The sequence below is a fragment of the Pelecanus crispus genome, chromosome Z (genome assembly GCF_030463565.1).
Source record: "Pelecanus crispus isolate bPelCri1 chromosome Z, bPelCri1.pri, whole genome shotgun sequence".
Taxonomy (NCBI): Eukaryota; Metazoa; Chordata; class Aves; order Pelecaniformes; family Pelecanidae; genus Pelecanus; species Pelecanus crispus.
In genome coordinates, this window is record NC_134676.1 from 2,384,416 (window position 1) to 2,401,281 (window position 16,866).

A 16,866-nucleotide genomic window follows, 5' to 3' on the forward strand; every position below is an offset into this window, starting at 1 on the left:
AAAAACAAACAAAAAGCCCCCCCCAAAACCAAACCAAAAACTACAAGCTCATAAAATGTCAAACCTGGACGCAACCTTCAGCTGCATCCATCATCTCTGATGTTTAGGATCTAATAGTCGTAGTCATTAATAGTCATTAATAGTTTATTAGTATGTTGTTATTAGTTATAATTATTATTAATATGAAATAATATTCCATATTAAAGCTCTAGTGCCACTATTTATATACTATACTATATACTATTTAGTATAAAATGAATCTCAAAGCAGGAATGCAAAGGCTCTTCCAACACTACAGAATTCCCTTTCGTTTGGGATTCTTTGTGGACTGCATTTTGAGAGCAGACTCAGCGATAACTTCAAGCGAACTATCTTGCCCTTTGCACACCCGAATTTGCAAGCCAGCCTACGGCACACTGGTCGACGGGATCAGCATCCTCCAGCCAGCTCAGTTGCATAAGGTTAATCATAATCCATGCACCGGGAACCTTCCAATAACAACTTACGCTTTCAAATACGCTCAGAAATACATTACGTAGTACTCTTAAAGGCCCTCCTTCTGAACTCAATCTGTGCTTCAGATATAAGCGCTAAAACCAATCCCATTTAGAGCAGTCGCTGAAACCTATGGGTGTTTCATAAATAAAACCCCTAATCTGGCAACCAGCCAGGGAGCTGTTGAGCAAACAGCTCTCCCGTAGACATTACCGTTCTTGCCATCGCATCCATCTTGAGATCAGCTCCTCGCTACGGGGACACACTGACTGTCCATACGTCTCTGCCCGCCTGCTCATTTTTATTTCCAAGCAGGCAAGCTGCTGGAACATGGGAAACTGATATTCATATGTATTATGTAAGATTACTGAAGCACTAACCAGATTTATCTAGGGGAGAGAGGCAAAATGGCTCATTCCCCAGGATTATTAATAAGCATTTTAAATTTAACCTTTTTTGGTTAAAGGTCAACATATAGCCAGCTTATAAAGTGACCTCAGCAATGCTAGTCATTTGGGCAGCTGGAAGTAGGGATAACCCAGACACTGGAAATTATTTACATGGATCTTTTGTCACTAGGAATTTACCTCGTAAGAATACACATGGAAAGACTTATGAGGAATGGCTGAGGGAGCTGGGGGTGCTCAGCCTGGAGAAGAGGAGGCTGAGGGGAGACCTGATCGCTCTGCAGCTCCTGGCAGGAGGGGGCAGGGAGGGGGGGTCGGGCTCTTCTCCCAAGTAGTTAGCGATAGGATGAGAGGAAATGGGCTCAGGCTGTGCCAGGGGAGGTTTAGATTGGATATTAGGAAAAATTTCTTCATGGAAAGAGTGGTCAAGCACTGGAACAGGCTGCCCAGAGAGGTGGGGGAGTCCCCAGCCCTGGAGGGGTTCAAAAGACGGGCAGAGGTGGCACTTGGGGACATGGTTTAGTGGGCATGGGGGTGTTGGGTTGATGGTTGGACTGATGATCTTAGAGGGCTTTTCCAACCTTAGTGATTCCTAGTTTTACTTTCATTAAAAAATAATCCAGCCACCAATCCAGGAAACATGGAATTAATTATGACTCTGCCCTTAATTGGTTTAGTGGTGGACTCGGTAGCGTTAGGTTAATGGTTGGACCTAAACCATTCTGTGATAGATAGCACATGTGCATACTGTCACACCACTGCCTTATTTTCAAACTTGACTTTAACAGATGACACCTTAGGAGGATGTATTTACCAAACGAGAAAATATTTTTTTCCCCCCAATCCATCCAAATACTACTACAAATATTAAAAAAAAAAACCCAAAACAACAGAGCAATCACACTATTGCTAAGTAAAACAGCATGTTCCGTGACAGGGCACAGCCCATCCAACTGGTTCTCTCCTAATGAGGTAAAAATGAAACCTTTAACAGAAATTATACCAGTTTAGCAGCACAAGTGATGCCTATGCCTGGTGCGCTGCTCAGGACAAGGCTTTTGATCCATCTGTTGCTCGGTTTGAAAGGCAGGAGGAGCAGTGACAAAAAACCCAACCTGGATTTAAATGCAATTGATAGAAAATTCAGGACAAAAATAAACAGTTGCAATGGCTATTACTGGTTTGAAGTGTTTAACTTCTTTTTCTACTTGCAAGAATATAGCTTCAGGTTTCCAGCCGTTAGTTTTTCAGGTAGTTCATAAACAACCGCCGATTAAAGAGCCTTTTCCCCCAAGTAAGTGCTTACAGAGCACACTAACAGCAAGTCTATAAAAACCTTCTGGATAAAGTACAACATTTCCCATGTGTTTACCAAAAGGCAGGCTATGTACAGCAAACACTATAGTTCTTTTCGGAACTATTATTAATTTATCAACATTCACTCCTTCGGCTGCTGCCTCAAACTGGAAGCTCATATTCAGTTGGTATTCAGATTTCTGGCAACATAAATCTCTCCCAAAGCATCCTCAGCTCTAAACAGAGGCTTCACACGCTTGCACGCATCACCTCGCTGCTCAGTGAGCATCGAAACACACGTGGTGCAAACGAGATCAGCTCGCGCCATGATCTGGATCCGTCTGCGAAGGGGGCCTGGCTCTCGTCTCGTGCGTCACCCCTGCAATTTCTGCATCTATAAATGATACTCTGTTTGCTGGGGTTTTTTGTCTGGGTTTTGCTGTTGGTGGTGGTTGGTTTTTATACATACTAATCAGAACTAGGGCAAGGCACCCCTGCAGGAAATAGGCACTGGAGAGCATAAATGTGAAATAGGTTAGATTTAAAAAAAAAATAAATTCGCAAGTTCAGTATTTAAGTGGGCCACATCTGCTAGAAATCTGTTTTCACCTAAAAATAAACACCGTTAAGCACTAGCTGTTGAGGTTAAGAATAAGGTAAAGACCTGACTCAGACAATTACTGGCTGTCAGGGAACGTACATCAACACAGGGATCCTCCCAGGCTATAAAAGATGAGAAGAAATCTTTACATTATCTCTGCACCTGACACAAGCTCAGTGGGTTGCATGAGGAACTGACGGCTGAGCTTCAAAGATCGTGTGCGTGAGCTTCACCAGACCTTCCTCAAGACTAAGTTTAACTATAAAACTCATGTTAAACAAGCTCATACCAAACAACGTAACTCAGTATATTCCACCCGCGTTGTCTCCCATACATTTACCAAATGGGATGTCCTCAGACAAGATGTCTCACTGTATTTACGTGACTATCCAAAATCAAGCTAAGACAGTGGTAACTGCAAAACTCTGTCAGTACGAAGACATTACGCTGTCTTTAATTAAGTCTAATATTGCAGTTGCTCTTCTCAAAAGTCGAGTCATTTAACCATCAAAGCAAGCCTGAGCTCAGAAGGCAACTTCTGTTGTGTGCAGCTACTTAAACCTGACCATCAACCTCTCCTTCCCAATTCCTTCTCGTGGGATCCAGTGCAATTCAGTCCTTTTTCCTGCTGTTATCCTCTCTTCATCTCCAGATGTGCAACTGCGAGGAAGGAGCCGAATCACACGGCAGCAACCAAACCATTTGCACTAGATACTGAGGAATTACATGATATTGTTACCATTACCTTGCACTGCAGCTCAGCAGACAAGCTTGGAGAGAGACAAGGAACCTCCGTAATAGACACTACTACAGTGGCAGATTACTTGAATGGCTAATGATAAATGCAAGATTATTATTTATAAATAGAAAATTAATAGCTTTCAGGCACTGAACTACTCAACTTTTGCTTTTAAAATGGCATCTGTGTTTCTGAAGTGTACAGACTTCCCCAAGAAACTTACTCATTAATTTACAGAAGCAATGAATTTGGCTAGGAATTAATTCTTTAGTACTGGTTTGTATAAGATCTTTCGTTTTTGTTTTGTTGGGTTTGGGGTTTGTTTGGGGGTTTTTTTGGTTTTTTTTTTTTTACAGTAGCATTATTCCCTCTAAATTAATTAGGTGAGTGCATGTTGTTATCTGAATATGTATTTCCTCATGTTTTCAGGATTTGCTAGAACTTTTCACCCGGGATTAAGTTTCTGGACCCCAGAGAAATGAAGAGCACTTCAATTAGAAAGGTGAAAAAATGTGCATTTGAAATGAGCTTTCTGCAAAAAGCTCCAATGGTTACTCTTAAAATTAAGAGCAATAGATAAAACCTGACACATTAAAAACTCCTCAAGAGTTTTGCTCAGATTTGTTGGGCTTCTTTATACAAGTTCTGCAAAAATCTGTTCTCATAGGCCGGTGTACTTCTACAGGCACATGGTTCCCGACGGAGGACTTAGCGAGGCTGGAGCTGTTTGCAAAATGTGTTTATTGATGAGCTGGGGGGAGAATCAGCCCCTTCCAGAATCAAACTGCACAGAGGAGCCACACATGCAAATGGTCACTTCTAAAGAGTCTTTTAGTGATCCAAGTAAAAACCTCCCCCTCAGTGCTTTGCCCCCGCTGCTAGACCCATTTGTGCGCCTACGAGCCACTCCTCTTCGGCAATGGAGGCTGAAGGCTCAACTACTCCTTCATCTACATGGCAAGGTAAACTACGGGTTTGGGTCTGGTAAGGTGAATTTTACTTTTTTGTCCAGGAAATCAGTAACTCCTTCATCCAAATATTTTGTTTTTCTAACCTGTATCATGTCCGATGATGAATTTTTCTATCAAGAGGAGATACAGATACCTCCGGACCCACCATAACGTCAAATCAAATATTTAAGCCACAGGCACTTCACCTAAAGAAACTAAATGACTAAAGATGTTTATCCCTCGTTCTCTTTTCTTGCATTCTGTTTGGAAGCTGTAGAGAAGATTAGAAATTATTTGCCAGGAATGTGATCTGCTTCGCCTCAAAACCTGACAGATATGCTGCGGGTTAAAACAAATCACAACCACTATCTGTGGAAGAAGCAGCATTTTAAAAATGCAGAATTACGATATACTACCTACACTTTTTTTTGTTTTGTTGCCTATTCCTTTGAGTGAGATTTAAGACTTTTCTTTTTTTTTTCCTCCCCACTAACCAGAGGAAAAAGGCCAACAAAAGTATTCTGCCTTCACTAATTATGGAAGAGGAGAGCTGCAACTGAAGACAGATTTCTACCAACAAGCAAAAACAGGAGAGGCAGAATTAGCAGCAAAGTATCAGATAGCTCTGAACCATCAAAGCGTGCACATGAGAACAAAATTCCCAAGAGGCTCAGTAAGATCTGCATTTTTGTTTCAGGAGCACCACTCATTTCTTGTAAGAGCTGCTGTCTGCTCACATTATCCTGAAATGAGACCTTGTGCTGCTTGCCCTAAGCCAGAGTCTGACGGACTCCACTAGTGCCTTGTTATATATTTCCCTCATTATTTGCTCCAGTGTTTCCCTGGTATAAAATTTTAACATGCTGGGAGGAGATAAATTAATCCCCCTCTCTCCTAAAGACAGCCTGAGAGAGACCATTTAGCCAGGACGTCAACAATGGAAACTGGAAAAAGGAAGAAACATCAATCCATCTGCAAATGATCAGAAATGTAGAACGCACAGCAAATTAACGATGCTCAGAGAAGCTCAGGAGGCTGAGAGAAGTCTTCCAGGCCTGTCTAAAATACGAAGTTTTATGATTTTCTTAATTTTAATCAAGGCATCTGAAAAAAAATTTTTTTTTTCCCCCCATGGATCTCAAATTGCTAATTAATAACCGAAGGCAGGAATGCCTCGGTGCTGCCTGATGCATAAGGAACAGCACAGGGCTCCAAGGCTCACGGTGAGCTTGGCAGCCCCAAGAACAGCCCGTTAGATAAACCAACAAATGGGGAACAGGTCCATGCTACGGAGATCGGGCACAAACTCTGGTCACCAAAAAGACAGGGAAAAACCCGCAGGGAACGCCAGGTGATGTGGTCTTCCCCTGCTGCCAGCCGTTCTGGCTGTTACTTTGCTTTGCAGCTCCAAAAAGGATCAATGCCTACTACTGTAGCAGAAAGTGCGGACAGGGGCTTTGGTTTGTAATCCTAGGTTTAGAAGGGGCATGGGGGGGTTCATTTGTTTCTTTTGGTGTCAAATCACAAACATGGAAGAAACTGTAATCCCTCAAGTTCCACTGCAGTAAATCCCAGAGCTATTATAAACCACTCCTAGAAAAGAGGACAAACTCATTGAGCTTCACATGTTGTTAGTGGATGGCACTCCCCTAGGACTGATCCTGGCCTTCCTGATTTCTATAGCATTTGGACCATCTCAGAAGTCTGAGAATGCTGCTCAGTTACCTCTCACTTAATGAGAAATCATGCAAACCAACAACATCTGCCTAGAAAATGCACGTTACAAAAAAAAAATCTAAAGATCCATCATCCTTGTCCCATTTAATTAGTGGTTACACACTAGTGTGTAGAACTAGAAGGGAAGGAGAATTTGCAGCAATGCCTCTTTCAAACCACTCTTTCGGTGCTCAGATCTTGATACTAAACTGCAGTGGTAACCATCTGTTTAGCAGATGAGTTTATTAAGAGGGAGAGCAAGATGCTCCCTTGGCCATGAACTTAGGAACATTACTTCTCACAGCTAAACTGTCAGATCCCAAACTGCGGTCTGGGCACCTTGGCAGATCACATCAGGCACTGAAGTATCCAAGCAACCTAACTTTGAGTAGGTAAATTCAGCAGCTAGTCCCAACAAATTGCCTTTCCAGTCAATGGAGCGAGAGGAGCTCTTCCAGAGCGCTCTGGGAAAACAACTCCAGGGCTCTCACCCACCCCATGAGATGAGGAGTACTTGACTCTCTCCATCGACCTCGTGAAAGAGACCAGCTTCATACGTATCTAAATTTGGTACTTGAAGTTAGGCAGCATGAATACTTTCCTAAGGTGTCAACTCCTCACCTTTGCATCCAACTGCTTCTAAAGGTCTCCAGGCTCTTCCATGTGAAGAAGAACTTGGAAGCTTGTAGAAGTAACTGGAAAGAAAGTGGGATAAATCAGCCTAGCTACCCCAGGAGGAGTGACTGCTCTTCCAGAGAACTGAAGGACACAACCAGACACGAGAGACAGGAGGTGAAGAAGGGTCCAGTTCTTACCTGCCAAAATTCTGACTTCTGCATCATTTCCAGTTCTCGAACTGGCTGGGTTTTTCGCCAGGCATCTGTAGATCCCGCTGTCCCCATGCTGAACCCTGCTGATCTGTAAAGCTCCGGAGGGCAGGATGGCCACCCGTGCGTCGGCTGGGCTCGGGAACAAGTCCTCCTGGTTTCGCTGCCAGTGCACCACAGGCATGGGCTCCCCAACAGCTTCACACTTCAGCAGAATGGTGTCTCCTGCAAAAGCCGTGACAGATTCTGTCTGGGAAAGAAACCTCAGTGGTCCTGCAAAAACAAGCAAAACAAACAAAAAAAAAGCAATTATATAGCTGCTGCAAACAGAACTTGCACACTGTTTCCATGCTGATTTGGATTTTAACAATCCAGACTAAAAAAATAAAAAATTTATTCTGAAACCTGATATATATTCTGATATTCTGAAAATTACTTGGAGATTGCTATAATGGCAGGGTGACTAACGCTTTCCTTTGCAAATTACTCTCATTAACAGCAAAGAAAAGATGTGTTATCAACATAAAGAGTAAGAAATTGCACCTGTTACTTACAAACCCACTCAGGAACAGCATTAACAGAGTACAGATACGCTACCATGCAGATACAAACCGTTCCGAACAGCATTCTGGCATTCAAAGGAAAGCGCAACTAAACCTATGTAAACTTAGGAAAACGTTGCAGTCGCATCTTGCTGTACTTCTCCTTCCGTACATCCTTCTCCCCAAATAAAAGAAAAAGCACTCCAAAACGCCTCTGCTAAATAAATTACTTGGGTCACATAATCAAATATTTCAAATGAGGAGTGGCCTGCGCCTGGTTTTCCAATGAAACATTTTTGACTCGAGGGCAGGAGAGCAGAGCTGGGAGCCCGAGTTGCACAACCCCCAGATGCCCCAGCCCCAATCAGTGCAGAAACACGAAGACCACATCCTTCACGTGCTACAGAAGAAAAACCTGGCAAGAACAGGACAGGGTCTGCAAGATTCAAAGTGCAAGTGAAAGGCGATGTCAAGATCATGGACTCTATTACCTGGAAGCATCGTTGCTTTACAAAGAGCATAGAAAAACTTGCACAGAAGGAAAATAAAAGACAAAAAAAGGGTGGGGGGTGGGAAATCGGCCCTCTTTCCAGCCAAGCGTGAGAAGGACAAATCAAGAAGATAGGCTGAAGCGACTGCTTGGATCAGGGATGTGCTAGAGATGGTGTGGATGTATTCCGGGGACCTGCTCTGGCTCCAGTCCTGGCCAGTCCCCAGAAACCACCCTACCAGCCCAACCTCGCCTGCCCGCAGGGACTATCTGAAGCCATGCCAGCAAAGACGATCACTCAGAAGTGTGTGCAAACACGCACCAAGTGTTTGACAGAGTGAAAATCTTTAAGAGACGACACTAAAAGCAACTAAGAAGTATATAGGAAACAAGCGTCTTTTAGATTCATTCTATCACAGTATACAGTGAAGGCTTTCAAAAAGGAGCTGTCAGTGGAGGTTATTAAGCAGCCGAGGAAGCAAAGAATAAAAACCTTGAACTTCCCAGGCATTAAAATGCCACCCAAACGCCCAAGCAAAAGCAACGTAGCGGGGAACGATCACGTACTGAAAAAGACATTTGAGTGGGAGCCCCGAGTTGATTTCCTGCTTCAAACACCCATTTTCTGGTGTGATTTTGGCCGCCCATCTCTTGTCTCAGTTCTCCTCCGCAAATACATTGCTCCTATCTCCCAGGGCACCTGCAAGGATGAGATCTTGCAACCCAGGTAAAGCGCTCCCACGAGCTGAAGCAGGGAAATTCTTTCTAGCAAGTCTGAAACTGGCTCAGTGAAGGCTTCCTAATGGCATTTCCACACGTGAAAAAGAGCCTCCGTGCATCTACTGTCGCATGGGCAGCAGCATTCCCTAATTGCCGTGTTTACAAGTTATCCCAATGCACAAAGCGAGCGCAGAAAAGGCAGCCGTTCCCAACCCATCCACGCAAGCCCTGCCACCCGCCGCACCCTCGCACACGTTCCCGTCACGGCGAGGATGCTACTTTCCAGCCGAGCTATTGGCACAGACGCAAAAGTAACAGCTTTTCACCCCCAGCAAAGCTGGTGCAAGCTAGAAAAATAGAAGCATTCAACACTTTTGGGGAAGAAAAAAAAAAAAAAAAAAAAAAATTGAAGATAAACACAGTGTGAACAGTGATGGAAAGCTGTTGAAAACTGCAGACTTTTCCAGGAGGAAAGACAGCTAAATCTAACAATTTACTGTAAAAATTAGGACTAAAACAATTGCCATAGAGGGACTGGCTTTCCCATGGCAGCACTGTACCTGCCATGCCCCTGCGCACAGCCAGCTCACGCTTTGCCCTGTCTGCACCCCCCCACTTTCTGCAGGCATCCCAATCTTTTTCTTTTAAAGCTTAAAAAAAAAAAAATCTATGCAGAACAGATCAGAATGTTGCAAAAAACCCCTTTTGCTGTGTCCCAGTGAAGAGACGCTAACCCCCTTTTTTCCCATGGTTATGTTCAAAACTTGTTCATCTCTCTGCAGGACCATAATATACGAGATCTTAAACCCATCACCAAGTCTTTACAGCTCTCCTGGCTTACGCTGATTTATTTTAAAGACAGTTTTTGAAGCTACACAGATGTTTAGGTTGTTGGGAGCTGGCTCAAGGGAACAGACCAGCAAATACATTCCGAGAAAGTCACTTTCCGAGACAGACTCTGGAATTAAACTCTGCAGATCCGCCGCGACGCTTCGCTTTGTAGCCAAAGGGTCACAGATGCACCTCCCTGCGTTATACCCAAGCCTAGTTAGGAAACTTAATTGAAAGCAGTACCCGGCTCTGATTTACCATGCGGTCTGGTTGGCAGCCTATCAGGATCCCCATCTTTCCTTACAGAAGACCCAATTATTAAGCAATTAAAGTTCACTTAATAAAAAGGCTTATCATTTGGGGGACAGACCTCAGGGTCTGCAACATGTTTAGCTATTAAATATTCAGCAATTTAGTAGCACTCAGTACAATCCCCCAGAGAAGAACTGCTTTAAATGCTTTGTTTGTTTCAAATTAAAGTCTGCAAGGTTACTTAACATCAAGACAAGACCTTTTCCCCCGCCCCAACTTCCAATTCACATAATAGCTGAAGGGCAAGAAACCAAGGTAATGAAAAAGAGCGATTTCCTTCTGCTTGCTTCAGAAAATAGGAAAGAGAGCGAGCATGGGTGAGTGAATCTGGAAATGTAAATATTTCCGAAACTGCTGTCTAATTCTCTCTTCCACAGGCTGGTTTCCAAAAAGGTGCTATACTTTAGTTACTCTATATTCTTTTTTTGTTTGCTAGCTCCCATTTACAATTCTGAAGAGATTTGCACCGAGGAACGCGCAGCAGAAGCATCAGAACAAGCCCTACGGACGCGGCGTTCGGGTTCGTTCATAGAAACGGGAGCTAAACACGCTGCACCCCTTCCTGTGGCAAACCCCATCTTACGGGACTGGAAGCCGTGCATCTCAGAGGAGGTAAAACTCATGAAAAGCTGGACACTCGGATTTCTGATCTAGAAGAAACTAACGGCGTGGGGATTAAATCACCAATATGCATTTAGCAATGCTTCTATAAAGTATTGCCAGCCAGGGAATTCCTGCCGCACGGTACCAGCCAGCCACTCTTAGTACCAGCTGTCAGCCTAATGAGACGGATTCAAAAGGAAGGATTTTAATGTTACAATAAAATGAATATTAATAAGATATTTTATGCCCTTGCATTTTTTATATATGAAATTTGGGCAGTTAAGGTTTATAGAGCTGGAAGTTAAGCCAATTTGCCACAAAGGGCACCTCGGTGCAAAGCGAAGGAGAGGAAGGTGCCTTACTGAGAAGCTGAGGTTGGAAAGCTGGCCGGTGTTTCACGAGCAGATGAGGCCAGAAGTAATCACCAAGTAATCACAGGGCTATTTACCGTTACCTATTTTCAACAGGAGAGGAGTTCAACTGCTCCTCAGACTTGCGTCTGATATTGGAAATACTTCGGTCGGGCTGGGGGCTGAACATCTCAGAGAAGGATTCTCAGCCACCGGCTGGGCCTCCACTCAAAGCGTGCTAGAGGGAACACCAACTCTTAGCAAGGAGATGCTAGCTGGCTCTACAGCCCCAGCTTCCAGCTGCTCTCTTTGCTGCAGCACGGCACACAGGATGCTATGGATGATCTTTTCTTATTAGCACTCAGTTATCATCCAATTCACATACCTAAGCTAAAAATATATAAACATCGTTAATGCACGAGCATTTATCCCTTATGCCTAAATTAGACCGCCCGTCTCCCAAGGCTTCCTAGATGCTCAGTGCAGAGAGCGGGGCTTTCTTCTAGACAGGCAGAGGAATCCCTCTGGTCTTCACCTGGCTGGGGAACCCAAGGGGGTTACCTCAATTAGGTGACTACACATTAATTGTATTAATACTCAGATGGGATTAAGCACTTAAGAGCTCAGGACCACTACAAGTAAGGCAGGATCATCTTTCTTTTTTTTAAATACAAACCTCAGTATTCTGATTACGCAGAGCTTGTTTAAATCCTGCGGAACGTCACCCTTGAACACCAAGCACGGCAATCCCGACTGCAACGCGCAGACACGGACCCCACTGGTAGATCACGTCACATACGAACGCACCCTGGAGCAGGGAATATGCGGGTCTCTGATGCTTGTGATTTAGGATGTGAACGTACAATTGCCTCGATTTGTCCTGACTGTGGAGATGCACGTAAGCCAACTTAACTAGAAGTTAACAGGGCTGTTTGAAAGAACGTGAATTATGGGTAATGACAATATAGTCAACGTCATATATCAACCGTATCCTAAATGTTCCATCAAAAATTAAGATATTGAAAAGTAACTGAGAATTTCAGAGAAAGAGAGCAACACACCATCCTTAGAAATAAACTCATGCAACTCTAATTTGCTATCTTTTGTTTTCCCTGGGTCTCGGGCATTATTTCTGCAGCAAGCCAGTCATAACCCACCATGGCAGCCCTGTGGAGATACCAAAATGCAGCCGTCTGTGCCGCCGAGCATCCAGCAGATGCAACCAAAGGGAGAACAGACACAGTTTAAAGCCTGGAAATTTGATTTAAGAAGTTAGGCTTCACTAAAAACACCTCTGGTCTGTGGCCCTGTCTGCAGGAGATAAGGATCAACACAGGCTTGGCATTAAAATTGAGTATTGAGATCCAAGTAATTACTTATGAAGCGCAGTGGCAGGCAGGTCCAAATAGCTCCAGTTTAACCAAAGTACAGCCAGTTACACAGTTATCTACACAATTATTTCATATACGTGTGTGTGTATATATATATAAAATCTGAGTGCATCACAGTCTTTAATTTGTATTATGTAAACAAGAGATAGTATCATTTCCATTTCACAGATGAGGAACTGAGTCTCTAAGATACAGGTTCAAGTATGAAACTGGCATCCCAATAGCTTATAAAATCTGGCAGCTTCTAACCGCCTCAAGGGGCTTTTTAGGCACTTTTGGAAATGCTACAGTGACCGACTTGCTCGCTCAAGGTCACAGGAGAAATCCAAGGCAAGCAGGGGTTCGAACCAGGCTTTCCCAAGCTCTTCTGTAAATACATCAGTGTTTCCTTCCTTTCTATGAAATTGAGTAGGAGTTTCCTTTAGAATACCCACAAACTGAAACGCAGTTCAGGGACAGCCAAGGGGGGAGAGGAAAGTCAAGTTCATGCCAAGTTCTTAGTTTTTCAGCAGAAAGGAGAAAAATTGTCATAAGGGAATGAGCTTAAATTACAATTCAAGCCTGTGGGCTCCACTGAAGAGGGGTTGAAAACGTACTTCCCGCAAAGAAAACCTAGGGACCACCATCACTAGATACCCTATAAATAAAATAATAAAGGAAGAGTTTAAACAGACACTATTATGCTTAATGTTCATTGAACAAGTGTAAAAAAAAAAAACCCAAATCTACTTAACATGCTTTTCTGCTGTCCTCTTAGCATGTGTCTCATTGCTTTTGGATTGAGGAGCGACTCATCCTGCTTTGTGCCAGGGGAGTGAAAGCAGCTCAGATGTTTTCAGCCAGACTCATCCCAAACTCCAAGCCAAACAAAGCATTTGGCCTCATTTCAGGAGCGCCGAACTGGGATAGCTTTTTTAGCCCAGACATTTAAGGGCGAGACAATTATTTCTGCAACTTGTATTTAGCATTCAATTATCATACTGGAATTGACGTTCTTGCTGGGAAGTCCTCTAGTCTTTAGCTGGCCCTCAGAGATCCCCCGGGAGGGCTGAAAGGGGCCGTCCCCGCACTTCTCTCTCTGCGGCTCTTTTGGGAGGAAGATAATTTTGCTGACCTCAAATAGTAGCACACCTCTGGAGGGAATCTCCGTACTGGGTCAACTTACAACACAGTCAAAGAAAAAGGGCACAGATTTTACAGCTGACTGAAAAAGCAGTAGTGTGTGTATATATATAAATAGATATATAAGAGAGGATTTAGGGGAGAGTATAGGCTCAAACACTTCAGCTGTGTTGCAACCCTGATGCTGCTTAGCCATGGAAGCGCCCCAGTTCCCCAGGCATCCTCACCTTTTGAGGAGTTTTTAATCCTGGTAGTTTACTGTTGGATCAGATTCCTCATACAATGCCAGGAGAGCCACCGCGTCTCCTCTTAAACCACATGGAGAGGAAGGTCAGAAGCCATCTATTCCTCCATCTGCCCCACCCCCATGTGGACACGTTCACACAAGGGCTGTGGAACTCAGTGCAGATGAGGGAGAAACCATAACTCATGAAGAGACAATTCAGAACATCCCAGGCAGGAAGAAAGTTTCCCCTTTTCTAGTACGGGGGCACATGGAGGTGTCCTCCAGCACAGCAATTCTCTCCCAGTGTGTAGAGTCCATTACAAATATTATAGCATCAATTCTTGGCAGCAATCTAATTCCACCAAGAAAGGCTAGCTGAAGGAAGATTGAGCCAGGATCTGCCCTTTGATGCCTCTTACCTATCACAGGAAATAAATGAACTTATTTTTCTGAAAAAGACTTTTCCCTAACCTGTGTTACTGATGTCAGCTCAGATTATCAAAACTGCAAGAATTTTAAAATCTAATTTACTTGTCACCTTTTATGCGGCTCACTTGCTGGCTTCGCTCAGCATAACGCATGGAAACAATCTATTTTTTCCATCCACATTTTTATGCTGTAGGGGGATTTTCATCACGGATTCAATGCCTTCATGGTCAGTTCTACTTAGTCTTCGCAGATCTTTCTTTCTGATTAAAAGCACTAGCACAAAGCTGCTGCGCCTGAACGTCCCACACATGCGGGATACGTTCAGAACAAGAAAAATCTCAATTTTAACTGAATCATTCAAGTACAACCCTCAAGATTGCTCTTCTCTTCGTTTTACAGATTTTTCAGCATTTCAGAGTTCAGAAGAACCAAATTTGTCACTCTTCAAGATCACGGCTCGAAACTATGACCTTCTTATAGCCATGGGCAAAACACAAATCTCCAGAGCTCCCCACCTGTATCAGTGGGTTGGATGTAGTTCCCCTCTCTCACAATTTTTGCAAGATACAGCCACAGCTTTCAGCTTAAGACTATTTACTGATTTCTCAGCGAGAAGGGGGAAAAGCATCGTAGATATTCAAAGCAACAAAACTGCTCATATTTATTAACAGACCTACGTCATATATACTGAATCTCTGGGAGTGGAACTCCCCATCATTCACAGTAGCACAACACGCCTGTGTGGGGAAAAGAAATACTACCCTAAATTTTTTATCATCCACCGACAAGCCCACCTACTGCTTTACCCCGTTAATACACAAATCGGAGGGTGTAAATCTCTTCGTCTTCCTGTCGGCTGCTCTTGCCAGCGCTCGTGGCTTGCAGCCAGCAAGCAGAACAGGCTTCCCGCCAGTTGCCAATGAAATCATCAAATCTGCTCCTCAAACAGGAAATAAGCAAGAAAATAGGCTTTTTTTTTTATTGCTGAAGAATCTAAAAAAAGGCCATATTTCAAAGTCTCCAATTAAAACAATAAAAAAAAATGCTGGATCTCTCATTTGTGCGCCATGCACTGGGGGTTCGCTGGTATCAGCATCATTTAGTCCATTATATTTAAAGCCCTGCACTTGGAGCAGTGACTTTGCTTCCATAAAGCATCACAGAAGTAGTATAAAGATGCCCTGAGCGGACCAGCAATCTCTTGATGTAACAGTCTACAAATGTAACATGATATTTTTGTGACTTGCCTCATTTAAAGTACTTCAGAACCACCTTGAAAAGACCTCCAGAGTAATTAGGTGTAACTCCAGCCACACCTTCCAATAAACAAACAGAGTCTTCAAGCAGGACAGAGGCATCCCCAGCTCTGGAGGAAGAAAGACCAAGCAACGCAGTCACCCCTGCCTCCGACGAGCAGGGATTGCTCCTGGGCTACCACCGACAGCACCGAGCTGAGCGGTGCCACGGGCCAACAGCAGCCAGAGCTGAAACCCTGTCAAATCGGCACCGAATGCACAAGCAAACCATTGCCCAAGTGAAGCTTGCGTGCACAACAGCACTAGTTACCCCAGGAGCTGAAACCCTGCCAAATCGGCACCAAATGCACAAGCAAACCGTTACCCAAGCGAAGCTTGCGCGGCACAACAGCGCTAGTTACCCTAGCAGATGCAGTAAGGCTTAGCGTGGTCTACAAGGCTACCACAAACCTCTCTGTCATGCAAAACCTATCCCCTGCGGCTTCGGAATCCTGCTGTCTGCTTTGAGCCTCACCTTTCAGCAGTCTGAAGTGCCTAACGTGACGTGAACCATGGCTTATTCTCCAATGATGGCAGCAGATGTGTCTGACGTGACGCCAGTTCTGATCTATGGAAGGTCAACCTGCTCGGAGACAGGAAGGGTAGGACTCTGCTACATGAATAACGGATTCTGCCTAGACAGCAGAGACGATGTTTATGCATGTTCCCTTCCTCTCCCCTAATCCAGCTCACAGACTATCCTTCTACAGCATTTTGAAGGGCCCAAATGTATATAAATTACTACTAACGCAACTCACAGCAAAAGGTTTCCTCTCTGCTCCCTCCTCCGCTGACTATCCACAGAAGACCAAATCACGTTCAAGACCTCAGCCCTCTAGTTTAAGGCACTTAATGGCACAGGCTCATGATATCTATTTAAAGATAAGATCAATTCAACACTCTCAATTGTCAAATACCACTCATCTTCAGCAGACATTCATCTCACCTGTGCTGAAGACCAGACTTTTTCAAGGACTGGGACAGACCGTGGAGCAAACTCTCGCAGGAAGAAAGATTCATCAGAGATTTCAAAAACTTCAAGACACCAGCACAAGGGGAAATTTGTTTTAACTCGTCGAGCGCAAGCACAGCGCTTCTCACACACGCGGGGTGCGATGTGTAAGTGTACAAGGTGTATGTGGAACTTTCTTAAACGCCCGAATGCAGAGAAAGAGGCCAGACAGCCAAAGCACTGGGGTTGCTTGGGAGAGGATGCAGAGAGGATCGCGGGAGGCGGTGATGAACAAACGAAGATGGGGAACGTTGGAGTAGAGGATGCAAATGCAGCACCTGAGAAGTTCTGGCTGCTGTCCATTTTACTTACTTTCAGCTATTTTACGCTTTTTAGAATTGTTTCAGCAGGCATCCATTTTCACAGCTCTTGCACGGTGACAATCTTTGAAAGCCACTTGTTCTGCTCAAGCTAACTGCAGTTTCCCCAGGGGCAGGACACGCCACTGGTGATTAAAAGGACACTACAGGTCAGGGAACCTCATGTGGACAAACTTCCGAGAGTACGAATAT

The 16,866-nt window shown here is 44.1% G+C and overlaps 1 protein-coding gene across 1 annotated transcript in view; it reads right to left on the minus strand.

Moving 5' to 3' along the window:
- The window catches only part of DCC (DCC netrin 1 receptor), a 596,500-nt gene that overhangs the window by 309,220 nt on the left and 270,414 nt on the right, over positions 1-16,866 (minus strand). The window contains exon 3 of the mRNA XM_075726297.1: positions 7,020-7,304. Coding sequence (XP_075582412.1) covers positions 7,020-7,304 — 285 coding nt within the window. The remainder of the gene's footprint in view (positions 1-7,019; positions 7,305-16,866) is intronic.